General features: G+C 36.6%; 1 protein-coding gene across 1 annotated transcript in view; it reads right to left on the bottom strand.

Annotated features, from left to right (window-relative positions):
• dnajc24 (DnaJ (Hsp40) homolog, subfamily C, member 24) overlaps positions 1-27191 on the bottom strand; it is a 94506-nt gene that overhangs the window by 26607 nt on the left and 40708 nt on the right. Inside the window, exon 3 of the mRNA XM_028793868.2 lies at positions 16653-16791. Within this exon, the coding sequence (XP_028649701.1) occupies positions 16653-16791 (139 nt within the window). The remainder of the gene's footprint in view (positions 1-16652; positions 16792-27191) is intronic.

Here is a 27191-nt window from a genome sequence, read left to right as displayed (position 1 = left end):
ATTTTATATTTTTAGATAATACTGTACACAACAATTACTGTACACAACATAAATACAGTAAGTCATACATTTACAAAAACTGATACAGAAAAAATACATAGCAAATAAAATGTGGATTTAACATTAAAAAAGCTGTACTTCATTATTTTAATTTACCATCTGCTCATATACATTTTGTTTAAAGTAAATAAATACAAGTATAGGCTGCTCTATACAAACTGAAGGCTGTCTCACCCACAACTCCTATAAAGTTTTTTTTATTACAAAAACAAGCTGTTAGAGGTCACTTTTTTAAAACATCTGTTTAAAAGTGTTAAGAAGTAAAAAAAAAAAAATCTCCCCCAAAAATAAACCATTTTCCTGACCTCCCATCTTGACAAAAGTTCAATGAATCATCATGAAATAAAGAGATCACAAGGTTTATTGTCTCACTGTCAATCAGATCAAAGAGCACATTATGTGACTCATCACTAGTGAGGTAAGGGCCTACAGTTCTTTAAGCCAGAAAAACACAATAAAACAACTATTAGTGGCCTACCACAATAAAGCTTTACTAGAGCTATTGCAGGGTCAAACATAGTTACTGCAACAAAGAATGCTTCTTCTGGTGGTTCTTCTTCTTTCAGCTGTTCCCGTTAGGGGTTGCCACAGCGGATCATCCAAAATTGTTGTCCAGATATTGATTACAACAACATAGTCCGTCTTACAACAACATAGTCCGTCTTGAGAGGCGCTGTTATTTCTCTAGAATTATAAATAACAATACTAGTAATCCCAGAGTCTTATTCTCTACAATTGATCGTCTGCTAAATCCAGGTCACTCAATGGAATGCCTCCAAAACACTTCCAGTGGAACTTGTGAGGCTTTTGCTGTATTTTTTAATCAAAAAATTAATGATATTAGAAACAATATAGTACATCTCCACAATACTGAACCACTTAAACCCCGGTACTCCATTTTAAACAAATTAAATTCTTTCACCAGGATAGATTTACCTGATTTATATAAAATAATTTCTCAACCGGGACCCTCCACTTGCGTAGTCGACCCAATACCAACAAGTTTTTTCAAAGAAGTATTGGGCGTAATAATTGACAGTATTCTTGACATAGTAAACTCGTCATTAGATACGGGGGTATTCCCAGAATGTCTTAAGAATGCTGTAGTTAACCCCTGCTCAAGAAAAATAATCTTTACTCCTCTGCTTTTGAAAATTTTAGACCTATTTCTGACCTGCCTTTCTTAAGTAAAATTCTAGAGAAGGCAGTCATTATGCAGCTTAATGACCACCTCAATAAACATGCTATTCTTGATAAGTTTCAGTCGGGATTCAGAACAAATCACAGTACAGAAACTGCACTCGTTAAAGTAGTAAATGACTTGTGGGTAAATGCAGACAGAAGCCGTTTACCTGTTCTCATTCTCTTAGATCTGAGTGCCGCATTCGATACCATTGGTCACAATATTCTTAGAAATCACCTTAGTCAATGGGTGGGCCTCTCTGGCAGTGTCTTTAATTGGTTTGAGTCCTACCTGGTAGGTAGAAAATTCTTTGTAAGTTGTAATTATACTTCAAAGACCCATGATATTCTATATGGTGTTCCACAGGCTCTATCCTGGGTCCGCTGCTCTTTTCGATTTACATGCTTTCGTTAGGTCAGATTATCTATGGGCATAATGTGAGGTACCACAGCTATGCTGATGACACACAACTGTATTTATCAATAGCGCCTGACGACCCAGACTCTCTTGATTCAATGACACAATGTCTTACTTGTGTTTCTGAATGGATGAGTAGTAATTTTCTCAAACTAAATAAAGAGAAAACAGAAATTTTAGTGATTGGCAATAATGGATATAATCGGGTTATTAGAAATAAACTAGATGCATTAGGATTAAAAGTCAAGACGGAGGTAAAGAATTTAGGGTTAACTAATGACTCTGACCTGAATTTTAAATCACATATTAATCAGATTACTAGGACAGCATTTTTCCACTTAAGAAATATAGCAAAAGTTAGACCCCTTACAACACTGCAAGATGCTGAGAAATTAATCAACGCTTTTGTTTTCAGTCGACTAGATTATTGTAATGCTCTCCTCTCAGGACTACCCAAAAAAGACATAAATCGATTGCAACTAGTGCAGAATACAGCTGCTAGAATCTTAACTAGGAAAAGAAAATCCGAGCACATCTCTCCAGTTTGATGTCACTACACTGGTTACCTGTATCATTTAGAATTGATTTTAAAATAGTTTACAAATCCTTTAATAATCTCGCTAAATCTTATATTTCAGAATGTCTTACAACTTACACTCCAAATCGTAACCTTGAATCTTCAAATGAGTGTCTGCTTAGAATTCCAAGAGCTAAACTTAAAAGAAGTGGTGAGGCGGCCTTCTGCTGTTATGCACCTAAAATCTGGAATAGCTTGCCAATAGGAATTCACCAGGCTAATACAGTGGAGCACTGTAAAAAAAACTGCTGAAAACACATTACTTTAACATGGCTTTCTCATAGCTTCATCTTAGCTTAATCCTGATGCTCTGTATATTCAATTAATTATCATTATTATTCATGGTATTTATATTAAAAATCCGTACTAACCCCTACTTTCTCTTCTGTTCTTTTTCTGGTTTTCTGGGGCAGCAACCTGCGCCGCCACCACCACCTGATCAAAGCACCGTGATGCCCCTACATTGATGGATTAAAGGCCAGGGGCCTCATGTATAACGCCGTGCGTAGAACTCACACTATAACATGGCGTAAGCACAAAAGCGGGAATGTGCGTAAGCACAGAAAAATCCAGATGCAGGAATCTGTACGTACGCAAACTTTCACGTTCTTCCACTACATAAATCCCTTTCAGTGTGAAAAGTAACGCACGTGCACGCGCCTTCTGTCCCACCCCAACTCCTCCCAGAACTTCGCCTCTTTGAATATGCAAATCGATATAAATAGCCTTCTGAGAAAAGACAATGGGAAAAGCACGGAGGAAAATATAAGAATTTCAGCGAATACCAAGTGGAGGCAAAGGAAAAACGTACTATTTGTTGGTTTAAACAGTGGTATAATCAACAAAAGGAAGTTGATCGATTGACAGAGTGTCTGAGAAACTCGAAGGCTCAAGTTCGCAAAGTCGCACAGTACCCGAAATAAAAAAGAAATCACATATCAAAGTCGCCGTGAAAAGGCAAGTCGTAGCCCACCGTCTGAGTGTCATATGAAAGCTTATTAGGGTACAGACAAAAAAATAGGCACACAGTAGGAAAAAAGAACGAAATGTCAACTTTAATCTCGAAATTTCCACTTTAATCATGTAGTTTATTTTGCCATTAAAGTAGAACATCATAAACTTCATCTTACAATCATTTAATTTACTAGTTTCTCAAATCCCATTGTAACTAAAGTAGGATGTTAAATGCTTTGTTCTGTATTTGATCTTCTTTGTGCTCTGTGTGTGAATCACTACCTGCTTCTTAAACGGGCTTTCTCTTTCTCCGACATGACACATAATCCATTACATTCGTGATATTACAGCTCTCTGAATAATTAAAATACTGAGATGTATACGTGATATCTTTTTCATGATGATAGGAATGAAAGCATGTTATTAAACATGGGAACACGGTGGCGCAGTGCTTGTTCATATCTCACGCAAGAGGCTTGCTGCGCCATGCGCGACCTTCAATGACACAATTTATCACAGCTGTACTGTCTCTTTCTAACGTACTAACCTCCAATTCCTGTCCTTACTTTTCTTTCTCCAAATACCCAATCGCCACACAATCAGCTCTATAATAGACGTGAAGCCATCTGTAAGCTTAGAACGCCGATTCTTCAAAACTTTTAAGGAACATTGAAATATCTTCATAGTACATGTTTACTTATTCTATCCATCTATCTTTCCAGTATCGCGTCAGCGCAAGAATACAACGCAATGCAGGAACAATCCATGAACTAGCTAGTGCTGCGGCACCATGTCCTCACATGTTTAATTATTAACAATACAGATTATTTAAATGAAGTTAAAGTTTTATCTGTATAATATAATCAACATATTTTGCTGCATTTCATCTTAAAAATGAGTACAGTGATCCCTCGCTATATCGCGCTTCGCCTTTCGCGGCTTCACTCTATCGCGGATTTTATATGTAAGCATATTTAAATATATATCGCGGATTTTTTGCTGGTTCGCGGATTTCTGAGGACAATGGGTCTTTTAATTTCTGGTACATGCTTCCTCAGTTGGTTTGCCCAGTTGATTTCATACAAGGGACGCTATTGGCAGATGGCTGAGAAGCTACCCAACTTACTTTCTCTCTCTCTCTCTCTCTCTCTTGCGCTGACTTTCTCTGATCCTGATGTAGGGGGTGTGAGCAGGGGGGCTGTTCGCACACCTAGACGATACGGACGCTCGTCTAAAAATGCTGAAAGATTATCTTCACGTTGCTACCTTCTGTGTGCAGCTGCTTCGTGAAGCGACATGCTGCACGGTGCTTCGCATACTTAAAAGCTCAAAGGGCACGTATTGATTTTTGACTTTGTTTTTCTCTGTCTCTCTCTCTCTCTCTCTCTCCCTGCTCCTGACAGAGGGGGTGTGAGCTGCCGCCTTCAACAGCTTTGTACCGGCGGTGCTTCGCATACTTAAAAGCCAAACAGCCCTATTGATTTGTTTGCTTTCCTCTCTGTTTCCTTTGAAGAGGAATATATGTTTGCATTCTTTTAATTGTGAGACAGAACTGTCATCTCTGTCTTGTCATAGAGCACAGTTTAAACTTTTGAAAAAGAGACAAATGTTTGTTTGCAGTGTTTGAATAACGTTCCTGTCTCTCTACAACCTCCTGTGTTTCTGCGCAAATCTGTGACCCAAGCATGACAATATAAAAATAACCATATAAACATATGGTTTCTACTTCGCGGATTTTCTTATTTCGCGGGTGGCTCTGGAACGCAACCCCCGCGATGGAGGAGGGATTACTGTACCATCATCATATGTAAATATGCGCTTTATAAAGTGGCGCAGGTTGTGCAATATTATAACTGCAGTGTAAGTTTACAGTGAGGTAATTGTACTTATAAGTACAAACAGTTCTACAAGGAGCACTTGATGGACTGATTGAGTGCATTTAGAGTTCTTGGGATGAAACTTTTTCTAAACTGCGAAGTCCATACTGGGAAGTCTCTAAAGTGTTTTGCCGTGGCTGAGTCAGCGTCTGCTTCATGCTGTATACCGATAATTCTCTTTCCGATCAGCTGCTGCTGTGATTCCCCACTCAGATACAGTGATATAAATACTCCGAGTGGTGCTGTGAGTGTAATATGGAAAAAGATGATCTGCTGTGGCAACCCTTAACGGAAGCAGCTGAAAGAAGAAGAAGATGCAGTGAGAGTTGTAACGCTAAAGCAGGTATGGTATTTGGAATACTATGGCTATTCCCTGGACTATTATATTGCTGCAGGTTAATTACAATCAGATGCATTACACTAATAAACAATATGCAGTTAGTTTCAGCGTATTTATAAAGCCACGTCAGGAATGTGGAGCTAAGAAAGAAAGGGTGACCACACAGGAACAGTAGCACTGCTTTGACGCTGGGTGCCGCCAGTCTGCAAAACCGAGCATAGAAATTGCGTACGCCAAGGTATGAGGTACCGTGGAAATGTGCGTGGCTTTATGCCAAGTTTAGGTTTTATACATCGCGATTTGAGCGTGGAAACATTCATGCGCAACATTTCTGTGCGTACGCACCGTTTATACATGAGGCCCCAGAAGTCCACATGACCGTTATCATCAAGTTCTTCCATGAGAACCCTGAATACAATGAGGACTGATCATTCATGTTAAGTAGAATGCCTAGAGGGGGCTGGGCGGTCTCGTGGCCTAGAATCCCTATAGATTTTATTATTTTTCTCCAGCCGTCTGGAGTTTTTTTTTGTTTTTTTCTGTCCTCCCTGGCCATCGGACCTTACTTTTATTCTATGTTAATTAGCGTTTAATTCTGATTTATTTTGTCTTTTTTTCTCTTTCTTCATCATGTAAAGCACTTTGAGCTGCATTATTTGTATGAAAATGTGCTATATAAATAAATGTTGTTGTTGATTTGGCAAAATTTTACACCAGATGCCCTTCGTGACGTAACCCTCCCCATTTATCCGGGCTTGAGACCGGCACGAAGAAACACGCTGGTTTGTGCATCTTCTGGTTAATAAAGAAAAATATGAAGACATGAAAGATACATGGGCTGCATCTTGTGCATTGCATTCTGTTACAAAAATTTAATTGCACAAATAACTCTTACTTATTTAAGCAAATTTAAAATATATTTTAAAAGGAGAGCAGATATGCAACCATAAAGAAATAAAATTAAATTTGTTGCCTTTTTAAAACAAGTTTAAAAATAAAATGTATGAAGCCACTGACAGGTAGGCCATGCTGAGTGAAATAACAAATAATTTCTTATTAGAACAATTTAAGGTCACACCATTACAATATGTACAATAAAAATAGTAAGAGCTTACAGTCAGCTTTGAATGGAAGGTTGTGTAGCTTGAGAAAAATGTTCTACCTGATAAAACAGCAGTTAAAAAGATTACCACACACAGATTAAGCAGAAAACTGCTAATTTTTAATCTCATGTTTTCGTGCAGAATGGAGAGAAAAAAGTTTATGACATAACAGAAGTTAATAACGGAATAGTGCTATGCAATGGAAATAATGTGAAAAACATATATGGAAAAAGAATTTTCTGACAATACTTGTGTCACATTTTGATCAAAATGTGCAAAACGAAAGTTTTTTTGCTGAAATGTTATTAAACAGAAGTTAAAACGTCACTTCCATGAGTATTTAGGTTTCCTATTTATGTCTATGTTGATAATTCCCTAAGTAACTAACAATACTTTAGCAAAAAAAAAGCATTTGTTTTGCACATTTTGAGCAAGTGACAGGATAACACATACATGTGGATGTTTTTTTTCTTTCCATGGACAATGTTTTTCACATTGTCCTCTATTGACTTCTGTTATGTCTAAGACGTCTCTCTTCATTCTGCACGAAAACATGAGATTAACAATTGCATCTTCCTGAAGTCTTCACATGTGAGAAAGTAGATAAATTCTAGCAGTAACAGGGATTACTAAAGAGGTACTGAGGGATTTGGAAATTGTAAGAGGAAAATTACTGCTTAGATTGAAAATGCTGAAATCAAACACATCACTAGGATCAGAGAATATACAGTGCATCCGGAAAGTATTCACAGCGCATCACTTTTTCCACATTTTGTTATGTTACAGCCTTATTCCAAAATGGATTAAATTCATTTTTTTTCCTCAGAATTCTACACACAACACCCCATAATGACAATGTGAAAAAAGTTTTAGGTTTTTGCAAATTTATTAAAAATAAAAAAACTGAGAAATCACATGTACATAAGTATTCACAGCCTTTGCTCAATACTTTGTCGATGCACCTTTGGCAGCAATTACAGCCTCAAGTCTTTTTGAATATGATGCCACAAGCTTGGCACACCTATACTTGGCCAGTTTCGCCCATTCCTCTTTGCAGCACCTCTCAAGCTCCATCAGGTTGGATGGGAAGCGTCGGTGCGCAGCCATTTTAAGATCTCTCCAGAGATGTTCAAATCGGATTCAAGTATGGGCTCTGGCTGGGCCACTCAAGGAGATTCACAGAGTTGCCCTGAAGCCACTCCTTTGATATCTTGGCTGTGTGCTTAGGGTCGTTGTCCTGCTGAAAGGTGGACCGTCGCCCCAGGCTGAGGTCAAGAGCGCTCTGGAGCAGGTTTTCATCCAGGATGTCTCTGTACATTGCTGCAGTCATCTTTCCCTTTATCCTGACTAGTCTCCCAGTCCCTGCCGCTGAAAAACATCCCCACAGCATGATGCTACCACCACCATGCTTCACTGTAGGGATGGTATTGGCCTGGTGATGAGCAGTGCCTGGTTTCCTCCAAACGTGACGCCTGGCATTCACACCAAAGAGTTCAATCTTTGTCTCATCAGACCAGACAATTTTCTTTCTCATAGTCTGAGAGTCCTTCAGGTGCCTTTGGCAAACTCCAGGCGGGCTGCCATGTGCCTTTTACTAAGAAGTGGCTTCCGTCTGGCCACTCTACCATACAGGCCTGATTGGTGGATTACTGCAGAGATGGTTGTCCTTCCGGAAGGTCCTCCTCTCTCCACAGAGGACCTCTGGCGCTCTGACAGAGTGACCATAGGGTTCTTGGTCACCTCCCTGACTAAGGCCCTTCTCCCCCGATCGCTCAGTTTAGATGGCCGGCCAGTTCTGGGAAGAGTCCTGGTGGTTTTGAACTTCTTCCACTTACGGATGATGGAGGCCACTGTGCTCATTGGGACCTTCAAAGCAGCAGAAATTTTTCTGTAACCTTCCCCAGATTTGTGCCTCGAGAAAATCCTGTCTCCGAGGTCTACATACAATTCCTTTGACTTCATGCTTGGTTTGTGCTCTGACATGAACTGTCAACTGTGGGACCTTATATAGACAGGTGTGTGTCTTTCCAAATCATGTCCAATCAACTGAATATACCACAGGTGGACTCCAATTAAGCTGCAGAAACATCTCAAGGATGATCAGGGGAAACAGGATGCACCTGAGCTCAATTTTGAGCTTCATGGCAAAGGCTGTGAATACTTATGTACATGTGCTTTCTCAATTTTTTTTATTTTTAATAAATTTGCAAAAATCTCAAGTAAACTTTTTTCACATTGTCATTATGGGGTGTTGTGTGTAGAATTCTGAGGAAAAAAATGAATTTAATCCATTTTGGAATAAGGCTGTAACATAATAAAATGTGGAAAAAGTGATGCGCTGTGAATACCTTCTGGATGCACTGTATATCCTTTAGTGCATAAGGAGGTTAGCAAATAAATATATAAACTCTTGATGTATATTTTTAGGAAGTTACTGCACACTAGACTGAAAAATGGCAAATATTATCCCATTATACCTGGAGCACAGGTAAATTAATGAAAGGAATTATTAAGGAAAAGACTGATCAATACATGGCAAGAACATGAGTTTTACTGTGCAGTCAGAATGATTTCAGACAAAGGAGGTCGTGTTTTACTATCTTGCTCGAATTCTAGGAGAAATCAACAAAAGGATAAGATCAAAGTAGTGCATATGATATTATCTTGACTCTCAGAAAGCTTTTGATAAGGTTTCACTTCAAAGGGTGGGCATCAAATTAAAAGAAGTGGAAGTTCATGGTTTAGTGTATAGATGGGTACAAAACTGGATAAAGCAGATAATCTAGAATCCACTGAATCATTCCAGAGGGACTTGGACAGCATACAGGCTTGGGCAGATTTGTAGTAGATAAAATGTAATCTAAGTCAATGTGAAGTATTACATGTAGGAAGTACAGTAATAATGTTATGTCTAAATACACACTAGGAGGTCTGAAAATCCATATGAAAAAGATTTAGGAGTCATAATTGACTCATTACTTTCAACTTCCAAGCAGTTTTCAGTAGCTATTAAGGAGGATAACAGAATGTTATGTAGCACAATGTGTAAGAGTACAAGTCCTAGGAGGTTATGCTGAAGATTTTTAAAGAATTGGTGTGGTCTCATCTGGAGTACTGTGTACAGTTTTGGTCACCAGGCTACAAAAAGGATATACAGTAGAAACAATACTAGGTTGATTCCAGAATTGCATGGAATGGGTTATGAAGAAAGATTAAAGGAGCTAAGCCTTTTCAGTTTAGGTAAAAGAGATGACATGATTGAAGTGTTTAAAATTATGAAGGGAAATAGTACAGTGGATCAACACTATTACTTTAAAATGCAAAGAACACTTGTACACAGTTGTACACACTTGCTAAGGGTAAATTTCACACAAAAATTAGGAAGTTTTTCTTCTCAGACAAAACCACAGACACAAGGAATAAGTTGCCAAGTGCCGTAGTAGATGTTAGGTCTACCTATAGACCTTCAAAGATAGACGATGTTATTTTGGATGAATCAAGTGGATAGGACTGGTGAGCTTTGTTGGGCTGAACGGCATGTTCTTGATCAGATTGTTCTAATACTGTAATGTTCTTCATACTTCAAACTTCATAATCATAAATTGAGAGAATGAACTAGTTTTGTTTCTATACATAATTTTTATAGGATTAGATATGAAGACAAAGTAGGAAAGTATTCCATGACACAAAAGTAAAAAGAATAGTCCCAGATACAAGACACCAAGTTTAATTTAATGCAGTAGCCTCCCCAGTCATCAGATCTTAGTTCAAGTAAGTATCTATGAAATGAGCTGGAACAAACTATTTGGAAAGATATTCTTAACATATAGAAAGTTACAACACTGAAACACATCTAAAATTAAAAACAGACATAGATCAACTGTTACCAAGTGCTACTCAGCAAGATATCACTAAAGTATTTATAAGTGTAGGGGAATACACCTTCTACTGCGCAGTTCCACATGATACTTTAGCATTTCATTTCTTTACATATGTAGTACTTTGTCTATGCCCAACTTCAGCCATGAAAGCCACAAAAATCTTTTTAACTATAAACCTAAATATAAACTAAAATCTGCAATATTAAAGGTTTAAGCCACAATGGTTATCACTTCACAATAATTATAGTACAGAGAAACTAGCATCCATCCATCCATCCATTTTCCAACCCGCTGAATCCGAACACAGGGTCATGGGGATCTGCTGGAGCCAATCCCAGCCAACACAGGGCACAAGGCAGGGAACCAATCCTGGGCAGGGTGCCAACCCACCGCAGGACACACACAAACACACCCATGGGCCAATTTAGAATCACCAATCCACCTAACCTGCATGTCTTTGGACTGTGGGAGGAAACCGGAGCGAAACTAGCATGATTTTCAGATTTGTTTTTTTCTATATATCTACTTATCTCAGGTGTGACCTGTTAATGTAGCCACTAGCACTGCTACTTCACTGATCCAGAATCCTCTGTAATGGTGCGCCCAGTCTGCCATTCCCCTGTTTATGTAGGCATTTTTCTGGGTACCCTGAATTTTCATCAACAACCCCAAAGGCATGTAGGTTACTTTTATTGAATAAGGCAAGCATGTCCCTTTCATTCATATATATATATATATATATATATATCCATCCATTTTCCAACCCGCTGAATCCGAACACAGGGTCACGGGGGTCTGCTGGAGCCAATCCCAGCCAACACAGGGCACAAGGCAGGAACCAATGTCTGTCCGCTTTTCACAAGAGAACTACTTAACGGATTTAGATCGTTGTTTTTCTATAATTTGCTTGAACATTCCGGTTGACTTTGCGCAAAGTATTATAATTTGGTTGTGGCACGAACCCTAGAGACAGGCTACGGGCCGAGGGGAGCGGGAGGTGGACCCTCAGGAGCAGGGAGCCAGGTGGGGCCATCCTCACTTACGCGCCAGCCTCCATTCAAGCCGCTGTACCTCTCGCCATGTGTTGGAGCATACCTTGCCTCCATTTAGCTAGTGATACTTGTTTGTTCAGCAGACATTATCATCTAGAGATTGTTAGTAACTTTGATATTTTTGAGAGAGAGTTCACGTGTGTTTAAGACAGTACCTACTCATTGGCAGAGATATCACAGCCATGTGCTCTTCTCCCCAGACGGGGGACACTCTCCCGTCAGAGCTGAACACTAACAGATATAGTTGCAACATTTGACATTTGAGCGTACCCACCTTCCGCTTGGCCAGAGATACCTTGCCAACTTTTTACATTTTTTACAAAGAGATCACAGCTACTTTCTCTCCCTTGATAGCATAACCAAAAATATTGTATATCAAGAGGCCCTTGGATACGAAAGCTATTAATATAAATTCTTCTCAATACAAATTATTACATGTGATTTTTATTTTTTTTTATTGATTTTTAAAGTTTGTCCAGCCTTGGGGGACAGCTAGTTGAGTACTATAATTGGAACATTTTACATGTGTGTGAGCCATACAAATAGTCTTGTACACTGTTCAGGGATGATTCTGACTTGTACCCAACGCCGTCAGAATAGGCTTCAGCCCCTTCATGACTGAACTAAATTAAATGGGTCTGAGAATTTGTAGATTTTTACAGATTATTTATGCATAAGAAAAAATGACAGATGTGCAGGGAAAATATTTAACTATATCTGAACTTCATGTGAGTAACACCAGCAAAACCAAATAAGTTTTTTTTTTTTTTAATAAACATAATACCTGTGAAAGCTAAAACACTTTTCATAATGTTCACAAACCTTTCCCATGCTATTGTGATAAAAAAATTGATTTGCTTGTGCAACCAGTTTTTTATTGCTGGCTTGATATCTTTTTTATTGTCATCCAACAGAGAAGCCCTCAGATTGGGAAACGAGCAGTAATCACATGGGGCTAGATCTGGAGAATAGGATAGGATGTGTCACCTCTCAGAATCTACAGTTTTACAGACCAGATTTTGTAACCCACACAGTGTGGGTTACAAAGTCTGCCACATACACCAAAGTAAACCAAAATAATACTGGCAGCTATTTGTACTTTTGAGATATGTAATCGATTTTGGAACACATTCTCAGTATCATGAAAAAAAACAGTGTACATGATCCTGCCAAACATTGGCTTGGACCCTATTTTTTGGACTCTGTACCAAAGTGATTTACTTAAATGTCACCCCCAAACAGGCAACATTTCTTAAATTTCTCCCAATTCAAAATCATTCATTCAAGATTCTCAATTGGGTATGTTGATGCTTCATTTTAGAAGCCAACATTCTGGGCACCCAATACGCACAGACCTTGATCGCTTTTTAACATATTTGTATCATTTTCTAGTTATCGCAACATCTTTCTTCAGTTCTTCATTATGATTTGCTCTGCACTGGGAACATTTTTTTGTCATAAATGTTTAAGTCTGGCCAGAAATTTGGGTTATCTTCAAGAGATGTACATGACAGAATTGTGCAGCCATTCTGTTTATTGTAACATATGAAGGGGGTTGGTCATGATATACACTGACTTGGTGGGAATGAACGAGTGAAGGCATTTTATTCTGTAACAGTGGAAATTCAATGAGAGCACATTACTTGATTGTATTGATTTGTCTTTCAAACAAGAAATACATACTATAAACCAGTAATGCTCCATTTAAATACTAAACCCAACCCAACCCAACTCCAACCCTCTGATTTTTACTCACATCTCCCTAGTATGCCATGCCATTGCACAGCATTATACCCCACTTCCTTGTTGATAGCATAAAGTGTGTGGCGAAGTATTGGGGGGACGAGGGGGTTGGTTTGACAGGGGATGGGTATATCCATAAAGTCTCGATAGCATCAAAGAAATATTTTCCTCTGTGAAGTCTCAGTCGTGTTAAAGCCTGTGGTTTCAGGATAACTCCAAAACCAACCCACCTTAATCCACCCTCCCTGGTGTGCCATTGCATCACACTAAGCATTACTTCTTTCTTGATACCATTAAGTTTGTTTCAAAAGCCATGAGAGATCAGACATCAATCTCTCATAAAAGGCGTCACACCTGATGGTTATGCTGGAGCTGATTGTCTAACAGGATGATCAAATGGAGGAGTCCACTGAGTGTAAGTGAGTTTGTTCTTAAGTGCCACAGACAGTGATGGAGAGCACAGTGCATGTGAAAATGATGTAGGGGCTTTGTAACCTATTCCCTCTGTACAGCCTTTGCCCAACTGGACATCAGAGGATTGGCACTGGAAAAATATCCATAAAGAGAATCATAAGGCAGCTGAAAAGGCCTCAAAATGACTGTGGATGAGGAAGGGCCAGCATTGGCATGTGAATGTTACTTGGAAACAAACTGAGGCCTGAACATCCTTGGCTGGGTTGCCTGATTGAGGGTTTCTAATGCTGAATGACCCTGAACAGAGACAAAGGTTTTAGGGCTGTAAAACATCATTTACAATAAAAATTATTTTTAAAGTACCAAAAACTAGCAACTTTATGGTCAGCAATATAGGCTGTGTGCATTTTAAAGCTACACTGAAGCTGCAGCCATTAATCTCAAGATATTAAGGTTTGAATAAGAAACATTAAAATTTTTTTATCATTGAATGAGGACTAAAGAATAGAGAGGACCTGCAAACTACGTAAAATTAACTACAGTTTTCTGAAGGACTAAGTAACCACAGGAGTACAAGATTTCTATCTTAAATGTCTTAACACTTTAATCTTGATTTATTCTTTGAGAACTCAAATAATTACCAAATTATTTTGATAATCATTACCAAATTATTTTGATAATCACCAAACCTAAGTTATTACAAAAATGTTCAAACAGTGTCTACTTTGTTTTGCTGGAAAGATTCATGCATTAAAGGGGCAAAGTCACGGATTATTTGAAGCTTCAAGGAGAAATGGATAGAAATATTTGTTATATCTTGTTAACCTTATCCCAAACACTAAGGAACTGTGCATTCATTGAGAATTCTTCCAAATAGGACCATTAGCATATTTTTCTTCTGTGTTGAGTTACTTCTGTTAACTTATATAACAAGAGTGAATTGTTGAATAAACAAAACTACATATTGAATGCTAATGTAAGTATGATATATTATGTTTAATGTAAAACATAAGTAATTACATAAATAAACAGGACACAGAACAGGTTGATTAAAATCACATTTAATTTTTCATTCATTTAGATGAAGAGGTGCATAAATGAAATGAGTTGTAAAGTCAAAGTTGACAAATAAATGTCACTAGTTTATTCCCTAAATCAATACAATAGGAGGCACATAAAATGTCATGTAGGTGTCAAATTTTACTATCAAGTAATTCCTTACCAAAATTTTAATTGCCTATGAAAACTCTTGAATAATTACTCTACCTTATCACTTAGCAAAAGCAAAAACAAGCTGAATTCATTTCAAAAGAAATCAAACATGGGTATAGAGAATAATATCAAATTCTTGCTTCACTAATTATTATTTGTTTAGAGAGAAATTGATTAACATTAATAAGAAAAAGAACCATCACCCACTTATTAGGACTTCTATGCATGCATATTAAGTGCAGTCATATTTCATATTAAATCTACTATTTCTTTAGTTATTGGGCAAAACCTTTAAAATGTAACAGACCTTTTAGGCTATACACTTAAACCACCATCCAAAATGTCTCGTTTTATTTAAGTGAACGGAAGAAAAAAATGTTCCTTTACCCTCAAGAGTAGTGCCTTAAATCACTTTTGAAAAGAAAGGTGCGATTGGCTGCCAGAGTACAAAAGATAAGACATTATACCAGGAAATGCAGGAAGCAGGCTTTCATCAGACACATTGAAAAGTGATGGTGCCTTACATGTCAGTGCTGGATGGGAGTGTGTTACCGAACACAGCTGAGTGTTTTCCCACAGGCAATACACTATTACTGACTCTCCCCATTAGCAGTGTGGGGTGGATGTACATTTATTGAAGGTTCTAATGGAAGGCCGAGGGACCTCTATCCTCAGGCAAAGGGGAGGAAGACAGCTTATCACTTCATGTAATGGTAGTCTGCAGATGACAAACCTGACCTACATTTCCCCCTTTTCTTGCTCCCAACTGCTTTTTAAAGCACTATGGAGTTTGTTTTTTTTTTAATTCAATGAATATAAAAAAGGGAGCAAAAACACCTACCTATAACATAATTTACTAGCTGCTTCTGTTTCATGTTGTTATAAAGCAGAGTTACACATAATACACAACCATCACAAAAAAAAGAAAAAACACCTTGAAGAAAGCTATATTATTTTATAAGCAACTTATCAAATGTTTAAAGTTGGACTAAATATTTCACAGAGTACAAATACTGATACACATCACGTGTACACTTTTTCTAGGCACATAGTACTATTACAAAATTCTCAGCTTATTGTGCACTATATCATACAAACACTGACTTACTTGGACCAAGCATACATTAGTTAAGTAAAGAAAAAAGCAATACTGTTACTTTATTCTGCATCATATTTCTTTTTAATAATCTTGAGTGGATGCTTAAACCAGGGCATGGTTACTTTCAGATGCCTTTAAAACTCTCATGATTTAGATTACTGCAATAGAATTTGCTTATGCTTCAATTAAACTGCCCTTTTCACATTGCATTTAGAAACTCCCTCCCTAATTTTGGTACAGGTCAAATGGTTAATCCAATACAGATTCAATATATATTTTTGCAGTAACTACCAAATGAAGCAGGGAAATTCAAAATTACCTTCAAGTTAAAACAGAAGAAAATTAATAATTGCAGGAAGATTTCATAAATGCTCAAGCAGAACGTGTATGTTTTGCAAGTAAGCTGATACAGTACTAATACAAATAGACATGTGGCTAGTATCAATACCTTACAGAAATTTTGTCAAGGTTACTTGTATCCACAAACAAACTTCTTTTATCATTTTCAATGTGTGTTTTCATGAAAAATATTAATTTTATTAAAAAAAAAAAAAAACTATTCACCTCTCCTGTTAACAAAGCACAAAGCTGTAAGGATGTTTTCGACATGCTATATCTTAGGTGTTCTCAAAGCTATTTAGTATGCTTGCTATGGTAACTTTATTACAATGGCCATAATGCACACTGTGTGTAATGCCTTTAAAAAACACACTGTACAGTATTCCTTGGCAGGAACCTACCATGTCGCTGCAAATCGTATGCCTTCTTTGTTTCTTCATTCCCTAGAATTTTCCATGCCTGGTCGACTTCAATGAATCTCTGCACACGCTGCTCTGCTTCCCCTGATGGTACATCTGGGCTCTGTTTATCTGGGTGATACTGCCAATCAATAGGAAGAAGAAAGTGGGAGGAAAAAAAAAACAAAGAAAAACAGTTGAGAGAGAGCAAACTATTCACGTTTTTTTTTTTTTTTTTTTAAAGAAGAGTGAGAGAGAAGGCAAAAAGAAATGTACCAGGGAAAACAAGCCAAAAGCATTAGGTACACAAGAGATTACAGGCAGGTTAATTAGACCACACGAGTCATGGAGAATCTGCTGGTAAAACCTGATGTCAGAAAATGCACTGACAGCATTTTCTGCATAATTTGCTGATGGACCCACTAGTCTTCTGGACAATTTACCCAGACAGCTTCAGTAAAGCAAACAAAAAATACATTCTGGCAGCAGAGAGCACTGTGCAACTTACAAGCCTTCAGAAATGTTACGTTTTTCAGGCTAAACGCAATGTCATAAACGTCTGCATTAAAAAGTGATAAGATATCAAGTATGATACTGTTCCGAGTATCTGTTCAGGTCCCTTGTATAATTTTAAATAATTATTTTGATCCACACCTCAAGGTACAACAGGTTCTTCAAAAAACAATATTTTAAGATAAATAATATATGGAATTTTATTTTCATTCATTTTGTTAAATTACATAGGAGGCAGAACATTAAATTTCTGAAAAGAATATTAAAATTTTAAAGTTTAAAACACAAATATTATGAGAAAAGGGTACTGTATAAACATTTTTCTGCAAGAAAAAAAAATTTCTACTAATGGAAGTACCCCCACATATGTGTAGACAAAACACAAAGTTGCATAGTATAAAAGTTTTATAATCTAAACGTAAAAGTAAACAAAAACACAATAAAAAATAAGATGAAAATTGAAGATAAACACTACTTTAGAAATATTTCATACAGAGCATTAAAAATGCCCGGAGGAAAACGCATTCTTTGATCCTAATTTATTTTTTATAATTCAACTATATTTATTACTATTTTATATAATTTTTCTGCAGGTTTTGTGATTCTGAGATGTGTCCATAGATTAGCAAGGGTCGTAGATTTCACTAGCGATAGGCTTAGTATTTGCCCACAAGGGAAATAAAAATAGAAAACAACTCTGATCCTTTCTAGCATGCATTCAGCTGGATACTGATTATAATCTGGCAGGCATTCGTCAGTGTGTGTGTGTGTGTGTGTATGTGTGTGTATGTGGCTGCAAAAGTAAAACAAATGAACATCGTCCAAAGCTGGGCAGAGAAGCACAGTAATTCTAGACTAGCAAATAGTTTCATGTGGGTCTATTACTGCAAACCTTAATTATATTTTGATTCTTATATTAAGCATTTCTTTTTCTAAATTAACAACTGAAAATAATGATAAAACATTAATCTACCTCTAAATATGACTTGTCCTCTCCTCATATGACTATGCAAGCAAGAAGTGTAAAAGTGTAAGATGTTGAAAAGAATTTTCCAAATTTCTAATTTTAGGTTATCTGCTTGTATATTATATGTTTCTTTGTACCTCAAATTAAAGGTTGCATTATTGGCAGACATGCATTTTTAACAGGTGCGGACACAGTTCTGCACGAAGGAGAAAATATTTAACAACTGGTTAAAATGTATTCTAAAACATTTATAATACAGTCTAGATAAACAGACCTAAAGCTGTATCAAACTGGCCACACAGTAGAAAAAGGAAAGCCAAAATGTTTAATTTGATTGTAAAGCATCAGCATATCAAGTCCTGTTAAACATATTGCTTAGTACTTAATAATCTACAACTTTTACACATTTAATAGGACAAATAAAGTGAAAACTTTTAATCCGAAAAGACAAATACTTTCAGTATATTATAAATTCATATTACCGAGTAACAAAAAAGTTTCGTGGCTTTCAGTTTGCTTATTTTAATATTTGGTTTTAAAAATATCTACATAGCCAATGGATTAGTAATGGGCAGTTCAAAAAATAGTATAAAGAAAAACATTGTTTGTGAAAGCTGTCATTTGTGAAATAGCACTCCTCTAAAAAGATTTTAAAAATTCTGTAATGCCTACATAACATTAAGTATAACAGTAATGTCAGAGACCATAGTTCACAAAGCTTTCTTCTATCAAAATTATTTTAGTTTAATGGGCAAATGAGCAAACATAGAATTCTTTGAACAACACAGGTTCCACTATGACTGGTGTATGGCTAATGCACACTCTGACAATAAAAACATTATGCCTACATTAAAATATGGTGGTGGTAGTGTGATGGTGTAGGGTGGCTTTGCTGACTCAGGAGCTGGAAGACTTCCCATTATTGAAGGAACCACACATTCTGCACCTTACCAAAATATTGTTATGGAAAAGTTCTGATCATCTGTATATTACCTTAAACTGAAGTGTAGTTGGATTACGCAGCAGGACAGAAACCCAAAACACAAAAGCAAGTCTACAATTGAATGAGCCAGAAGAAACAAAATTAAAGTGTTAGAGTGGCCTAGTCAAGGTCCTGACTTAAAATTAACAGAGATACTGCAGGAGAACCTACCAGTGTGTCTAAATTAAAGCAGTTCCATAAAGAAGGGTTGGCTAAAATTCATGACCCGTGATGTGAAAGACAGATGTCAAATTGTAGAAGCATTTAGTTGTGATTATTGCTGATAAAGGACCTGTAATCAAGTACTGAAACTACCTTCTCGCATGGGTGATAGAGGTAATTTTGGATAACTTTGTTCCTGAATAAAGAAAGCAGGGATTTCAAAACTGTGTTATCAGTTCACTCTGGTTCCGTAATATTGTACTTTGTCTAAAAGCTAGAGTCTAGTTATTATGTAAAATATTCAAAAACAGAGTTTATTATGAAGGAGAAAGTACTTTTTCACAGCGCTGTTTCACTATATAAGAATCCATGTTATTAATGTAAATCATAACAGATTTAAGTTCCGGGAATATACTCCAGCCACGTACAGCATTCTTTTGTGTATTCTTTGTTTTTAGGATATTAATAACTTTGAAATCCAGATTTCTAATTTAAAAAAAATGAATCTTAGTATGACAAAGTATAAAGTCATTTTAAAAGACAGGTGAAATGACTTGCTCATGGTTACACAGTGCCGGTAGCGGGATCTGAACCACAAACTTTGGGGTTTGAAGTTCAAAGCCTTAAACACTATGCCACACTGACTGCAAAGAAAGATATTGTAATGCTATCATGAGGATCTTCCAATCATGAACACATTCTGGCTGTTGTTTAGCATATTATTTTCATGAACATGTACTTAATTCATTCAGATTATACTTTTAGTACATTTGTATAAGGCTTATTAATTTTACGATAACATCATTATAACCCCCCAGACACTTCTGCAATACATAGTAAATTATAAAATGAAACAAGAACCCATCCAGAGAAATATTACCTATGTTACAAATCAAAACATTTTGACTATTGTACATTAGAGAAATTGCTAGTTGCCAAATTAGTGATAAATATACTAATAATTTGGTATTAAATCAACAATAAGGGTGTATCATTCATTTCATCTACCATGTTTGAAATACATGTTCCAGTATTACTGTGGGCCACACAAAAATTAATAATTATAGGTTTAATTTCGATTAGCATGCATTGAAATGGTGTGACAGGAAAAGCATGTGCTAATATTCCAGAAAGTCACCAAGGTGCACTATTAGAAATGGAAACATGAAGTTTGGGAAAAGTCAAACGATAATCACAACTTCTCTCTTTCAATTCAAAAATCTAAATAATTCATGTAAAAACAACAGTGCATGAATTACATTAATTCTCACACAAAGGTATTAGGTAGTGCAAAGCCATTGGTTCAAATGTTGACCTGACCACTGCCTGTGCAGCCTTTATTCTGACACTCATGTACAGACTCACATTCACACATAACATACAACTTTAAACTGGCCTAACACAGATTTGGATGTGTGATGAAAAACAAAATACTCACACAAAAGGTTGCACAGATACAGCATGGCTTGAGATTCAAAACCAACTCCATTAGTGAGGAAGCCATGCTAACCAATTCACTACCATAATCCTCTAAATGTGACTGTCTTTATAGCAAAAGTGTACTGTACATATACTCTGTTATATATTTGTAAAACATGGACAATGTTCAGTTATGGATCCCGCTTCTTTTGTTTGTATGTTCTCCACGCATCGTCTCACATTCACAAAGACGTGTAGATTAGGTTAATTGGAAATTCCAAATTGGATATGCGCATGAATATGTGTTTAGATGGACTGGTGACCTACCTAGTACTATTCCAGTCTTAAACATATTTTTTTTAGCTATTCCTTACCCCTTGTAGTCTGCAGCGGTCGGTAGGAAATAAACTTTTGTCTCGTGTTTTCTTGCGGAATAGAGGAAAATAAAGTTTATGAAATAATATAATACAATAGTGACCAATCATATACAATGGCAAATGATTTGAAAAATGTCCATAAAAAAAACAGAAAAAAATCTCACATTATGCAAGTCACATAATTCACGTCACTTATCCAGTCGTATGCTTAAAACATGCAAAACGCATCCTTTTTTGCTACAATAACATTAAATATGTACTCCTAGAATAATCAAACATCATAAACAGTAAACTAAAGCCTCACAGTAATGACTTTTTGAATTGAAGAACCAGTTCTTCTCCTCATACATTGGTCAAGAGTGTAGAATTATTTCTTAACTTAATCTCTGTGATCACAAAAGTACTTGTTAAAATGTTACAAAGCTTTTCAATGCCGCACAAATGAAACAGTTTTTCCTTGCTTGTTCAATAATTCTTCTGTAGTCTATTTAGTGTCTAATTCACTGGAACAGCATGTCCCATGAAGGTACCACTTTAGGTTTAGGAACTTGCAGTAATCACACTGAATCAGGTCTGTAGAATAGGGTTAGTAAGTCTCTCAGAACAGTTCAACCTGTACATTATGAGTAGGGGCAATGTTGTGAAACAGAACAAAGGGTGGTCAACCTTGGTTATCATTTGACCTCTACCTATGAACTATTCTTGGGGTGGTAATTTTGACTTGCCTGGAAGTCACACCTTACAGATGTGATGGTTCAGGCTCTTTTCCCTTCAACATCCTTAGTCAATGAACTTTGATTCCACCCCCACATGACATTTAGAACTCTCCACACCCTGTTTAATTTCTTATAGACCCTCAATTTGCTCTTCACTCAGCTCCTTCTGGCTTTTGCCTAAGCTTGTTTTAACTTTATGTCCCAAATACAAAGTACATTATTACTCACTCCATGGCTACTCTTTAATTGGCTGGCTTTTTTCACATCTTCCAACCACCTGAATCATTTTATCAAGTTCCTACATTTAACTTTGTTGCTATGAGTGGTTTCTTCTGATTGTTTTCAAATCTCCTTGATGCTCATTTATCGTCAAAGGCTTAACCTATGGCAAATGGTGGGAACCTCTACTAAAAAGAAGAGAGTCTGGTGAGGGTTGATAATGACAGTACTCAATAATATGCCTACTTATGGAGCACATTTTGCTGCTTCTATTTTGCAGGTGAAAAAATATAGCATATTCTTATACAGTATAATTTTATACCTCAATTAGTTTCAAATTAGTGCTGTTCCTCTTACATGATTATCAGCAACTTCTTGTAGTTCACAATTTACAGATGCAGTCATTAGCAGCACTAAAAGAACTGCAGGCTTAATTCTTAGCTTACAAATTTCTTTAAATAAAGTACAACTACATAAACCACAAACTCACCATTAGGAGAGGTGAATTCAGAGAGTCTGGAAATTGAATTTCTTCAGTAGTCTTGTAATTAAAATTGCATTGCATTGCTGCCCAGGAAACTTTTTAGCCATCAGCCTACACACTCAACTACCCATAATGACAAAGTTTTCAGAATGGTTTGCAAATTTATGAAAAATAAAAAACTGAAATCTGTCATTTTCATAAGTACTCCGAATTTGCCACGGCACTCTAAATAACGGTCAGGTGTATCCAGTTTGCTTTAGTTATCTTTGAAATGTGTCTAGAACTTAACTTGTGGCATACTGAATTAATTGGATATCATTTAGAAAGGCACACGCCTGTGTATACAACATTGCACAATTGGGAGAATTGTGGGCCCCAATCAGGAATTATGGTTTTGGGAAAACCTAGTAATTAGAATACATATGTTGCTAAGTTTTTTATCTTTTTAACAGGAGTGAAATGTGTTCCCTTAGAAAATCAATATCATTACTACAGTAAATGCACAGTATAGCTATGGGAAGGGGATAGATATATAATTTAATTTATGGAAATCTCCTCCAATAATATACTTGGTGGTGTTAAGTGCTGTGATAATCCTATAGCATTTCCAGAATTTGATATGTTAATAAACAAACTTTAATATCATCATTCAAGCTTGCCCTCCAAAAATCTCTTTTCATTAATTCAATGTTCAGTAATCTTAATGATGCCTGGATGACCGCCTATAATGAAATCATGTTCCCAACATAATTGGAGGTTTCTCCAAGAGGTGAATGTCCACCTACAGACTTTTTACCTCCTCAACAAAATCCTAACATTCAGCCAAATTCACAACCTCTAAAATCCTTTTCAGAGAAATATTGTAGTTTGTTAAATCAATGGAATAATGAATCTGCTTTTATAGTTTTTTTTCCCCCAACTACCAGTCTTATGTGAAGTCACACAGTTTCATCGATTTAAAAAAGTGTGCCCATCAAACAGTCCATGAATTTACATATTATGTTATTTTGTTATAGTTTGCAAAGCCTACAAATCTTTGTACTTGTTTTTATGTAGTAGGTTCCAATTAATTTTGGCTTGCATGAACTTTATTCTTATACTTTGCAATAGTATTCCATCCATCCATCCATCCATTTTCCAACCCGCTGAATCCAAACAGGGTCACGGGGGTCTGCTGGAGCCAATCCCAGCCAACACAGGGCACAAGGCAGGGAACCAATCCCAGGCAGGGTGCCAACCCACCGCAGGACACACACAAACACACCCACACACCAAGCACACACTAGGGCCAATTTAGAATCGCCAGTCCACCTAACCTGCATGTCTTTGGACTGTGGGAGGAAACCGGAGCGCCCGGAGGAAACCCACGCAGACACGGGGAGAACATGCAAACTCCACGCAGGGAGGACCCGGGAATTGAACCCAGGTCCCCAGGTCTCCCAACTGCGAGGCAGCAGCGCTACCCACTGCGCCACCGTGCCGCCCAATAGTATTCCAAAGTTTGGAATTACCTATGCTCTCCAGGTAGCATTTTGATATTTCTCAGGCACCTGTAAATTGTTTTAAGACACAGCCAAACCATTACTTATGTTACAAATGGCCATTACTATTTGAAAAAGTTTTATTATTCACATATGACTGCAAAGCCCCATTTTCATCAGTCATTCCTTCATTATCCTAATGGTAAACTCTCCTAGCTTATCCTTAATTAGGCATGTTTAAATGGTAATTGGTAATTTGAAAAACCTTTAGAACTGTGTTACCACCGCTACAGTATAACCTATTATTTTATTCAATAAACCAATTAATATTATTTTCTTGTGTTGCAAGGTACTGGCATTCTTACATTTCAATTATGTGTTTAAAAATGTCCAGAATGAAACAGCTTTCTCAAGAAACAATTCACTCTATTGTTATTTTTCCAATAAAGGCTATTCATCTGATATATTTCCAAGACACTGAAAATTTCACACTGGCTAGTAGGTGCTCATTGTCATCTTGAGAAAAGAGAGAAAACTGGATCTAACCAGAGTTGTTTGTAGTTTCAGAAGCAAATGCCTTACGGTCCTCAGCTGGCTACTCCCTTAAACACTTGCATGCCAAATACAAGTGTCACCTACAACAGTGAAAAGATGACTGTGGGAAACTGGCAATAAAGGCAAACTTCCATTTTGGAAACTGACAAAAGGTTAAAATGGCCAAAACCTTGGAATCACCCAGAAATTCACTACTCAATGTCTGTGCCAATGTCAATGCCTTTTCCTTTCACTGTTGCCAATGACACCAATATTTGGCATTTTTATCTTAATGTTTCGCTTGAACAGCTCATTTTAAAATAACAGTTGGGATCCATCACACCGATTTTTTTCATAATTTTGAAAAAAAGTATTGTATTGCACACTAGTCTCCATCTACATAACTGAAAAGGTTCAATTCCTTTAATCTTTTCTCACAACTTATACCCTATAGCCCTGCAGTCAGTCTAGTTCTTTACTGGATTTTCTCTAATGTTGATGTTTTTTTTTTTTTTTTGTAAAATGACAACCAAAATACACACTCTATTCCAGATAAGTCCCCAAAAGTGAATGACATAGTTTAAACATAACCTCCCTTGAGTTATGCTCTTACATACTGAGGTATATGAAAGAAACATCCTATCAGCTTTCTTAACTGCTTCTGTACACTATCTGGGTGCAAACAGTAAAAAGTCCACTATGACTCTTAGGCACATCGCATAATCGGTTTCATGTTTCAGACCCATTATGGTGTATTTAATCTTCTGTGTTAACCAATGACATGTAATCTTTTACAGTATATTTACATAAAACACCCATTTGTCTCCATTTCTCTGGACTGGAGTCTTGGCCTTTTCCATTTTATGGGGTGCACAGTCTCATTGTAGAAGACACTTGGGAACGTTTTTCCAATTTTCAAGACCTCCTTCCCAAGTTTAACAATCCTGAGTTTATGATGTTGGATTAGAAAGAATCTCCCACAGAGGTAGGCCACCTGAAAACAAGCCTCCAAAAACCCAACATCTCCTTCACAAATACAACAATCCTACATTTTAGATGCTGATTAGCTGGAATATTCTATAGATATAGCTCTCCTGAGGCAAGCCTTCTAAAAGCAAGCCTACAAAAAGCACATCATTATACAGGACTGGTACTGCATTTGTTTAATTTAGAAAATTTGTTTTGATGAATATTTAACCCCTCAAAAAATAAAATTTAAACCCAACTTTAAAGCAAATATAGAAGTTGCTTAATGCCTACTGACACCCTCCACTGACCCTGTTGTTAACTCTTGTTTGCTTACCTAAATTACAGTATCTTTACCACTTCTATTTTATTTCTAGTACAACAGAAAAGGTCTACACTACAGATTAAACTTTCTTCCCTCCTTGAACATACACTTTACCCTTGCTTCCCTTCTAGTACAAAGTGCTCATTCCACACCAGATTGAACATTATGTAACTGACTAATATTTATTTTCTATATTTTAATTCTTTCTTTCTTGGGAAATGTGCTTTCTTTTTTACTATAAGCAGCTACTACGCCAATTTATCCTTTACTTGCTTACTGTGTGCCCCTGACTACATAAAATGTCTGTTTGTGCTACTCCTACACTACATGTGCTGAACAGATGAACATAAGTCCTTTCAACACACAAAATATTAGTCTTATGGGGTCATTATTGAGTATGGTGAAATTCTTAATGTTGCTCTAGTGCAGGTGGGGGGAAAAAACTTCCAAGTGTCATAGAACATGTTTCTTTTGTCATTAATGTTTCAAATACTTTTCTTTTTGTGTTCAAATACATTTTAATTGGAGTTTAAGAATTCATACAATTTGAAAATAATCTAAATTTCATTACAAACTTTAATTTTTCAATATGTTCATTTTATTTTACACTTGAGTAAGATTTTTCCCATGATGTCATTTTGGAGCAGCGTTGCTATGAAGTGACAATTTCTTGCTATGGGACTATGTTACAGAACTCATACACAACACCACCATTAATGTACATAAAGGTCAGTGATGTGGACAACACAAGATTGTATATATTCCTTCTAAACTTTTGTTTTATTCCTTTTTTAATTAAAAGATTAATTAGGAATTTGAATTAAAACAAACATTGGTTAATGATTTTGATTTACTACTTAGGTTGGTAGGCTTTAACTTCTTTTGATTCTGCTTGTGCTTTTGACGTACGTATATTTCATCTCTTGGTCCAGTTTTTTCCATCTACCCTCATGGCCCGCTAGTCTTGTCTTTTGGTAAAACACTGAATGGAAAGGCACTTTATAGTTCCAAAAACAAATTTGCAGGAGTAAATACTTTAATTTATTTAAACCTACATATAGAAACCCACCCCTCTCCCAATCCACCAAAAAGGATGCCATCAGCACATTGACTACATGTATTAGGCAGCAAAGCAAAGTATAACCTCATTGTTTGAGAATCACCTGAACTGTTAAGACATCGGACTAAATTGTAGAAGTTGAGAAGATAAAAAGAAGTTAATTTACAAGGACACTTTACAAGCATACAGTACTACGATGAATTTAAAGCAACAGCAGCAAAAGAAACAAGTCAAAGAAACTGTACAGAACATATGCCAGTTGAAAGGATTAAAAATGTTCTCTGTGATCACTACAAGCTACATGAGGTGGGCAGTATACAAAAAATGCCATTTTTGC

The sequence above is a fragment of the Erpetoichthys calabaricus genome, chromosome 2 (assembly GCF_900747795.2).
Source record: "Erpetoichthys calabaricus chromosome 2, fErpCal1.3, whole genome shotgun sequence".
Taxonomy (NCBI): domain Eukaryota; kingdom Metazoa; phylum Chordata; class Cladistia; order Polypteriformes; family Polypteridae; genus Erpetoichthys; species Erpetoichthys calabaricus.
Note: the sequence above shows the minus strand (reverse complement) of the source record. Positions and strands in the feature narration are given on the sequence as shown.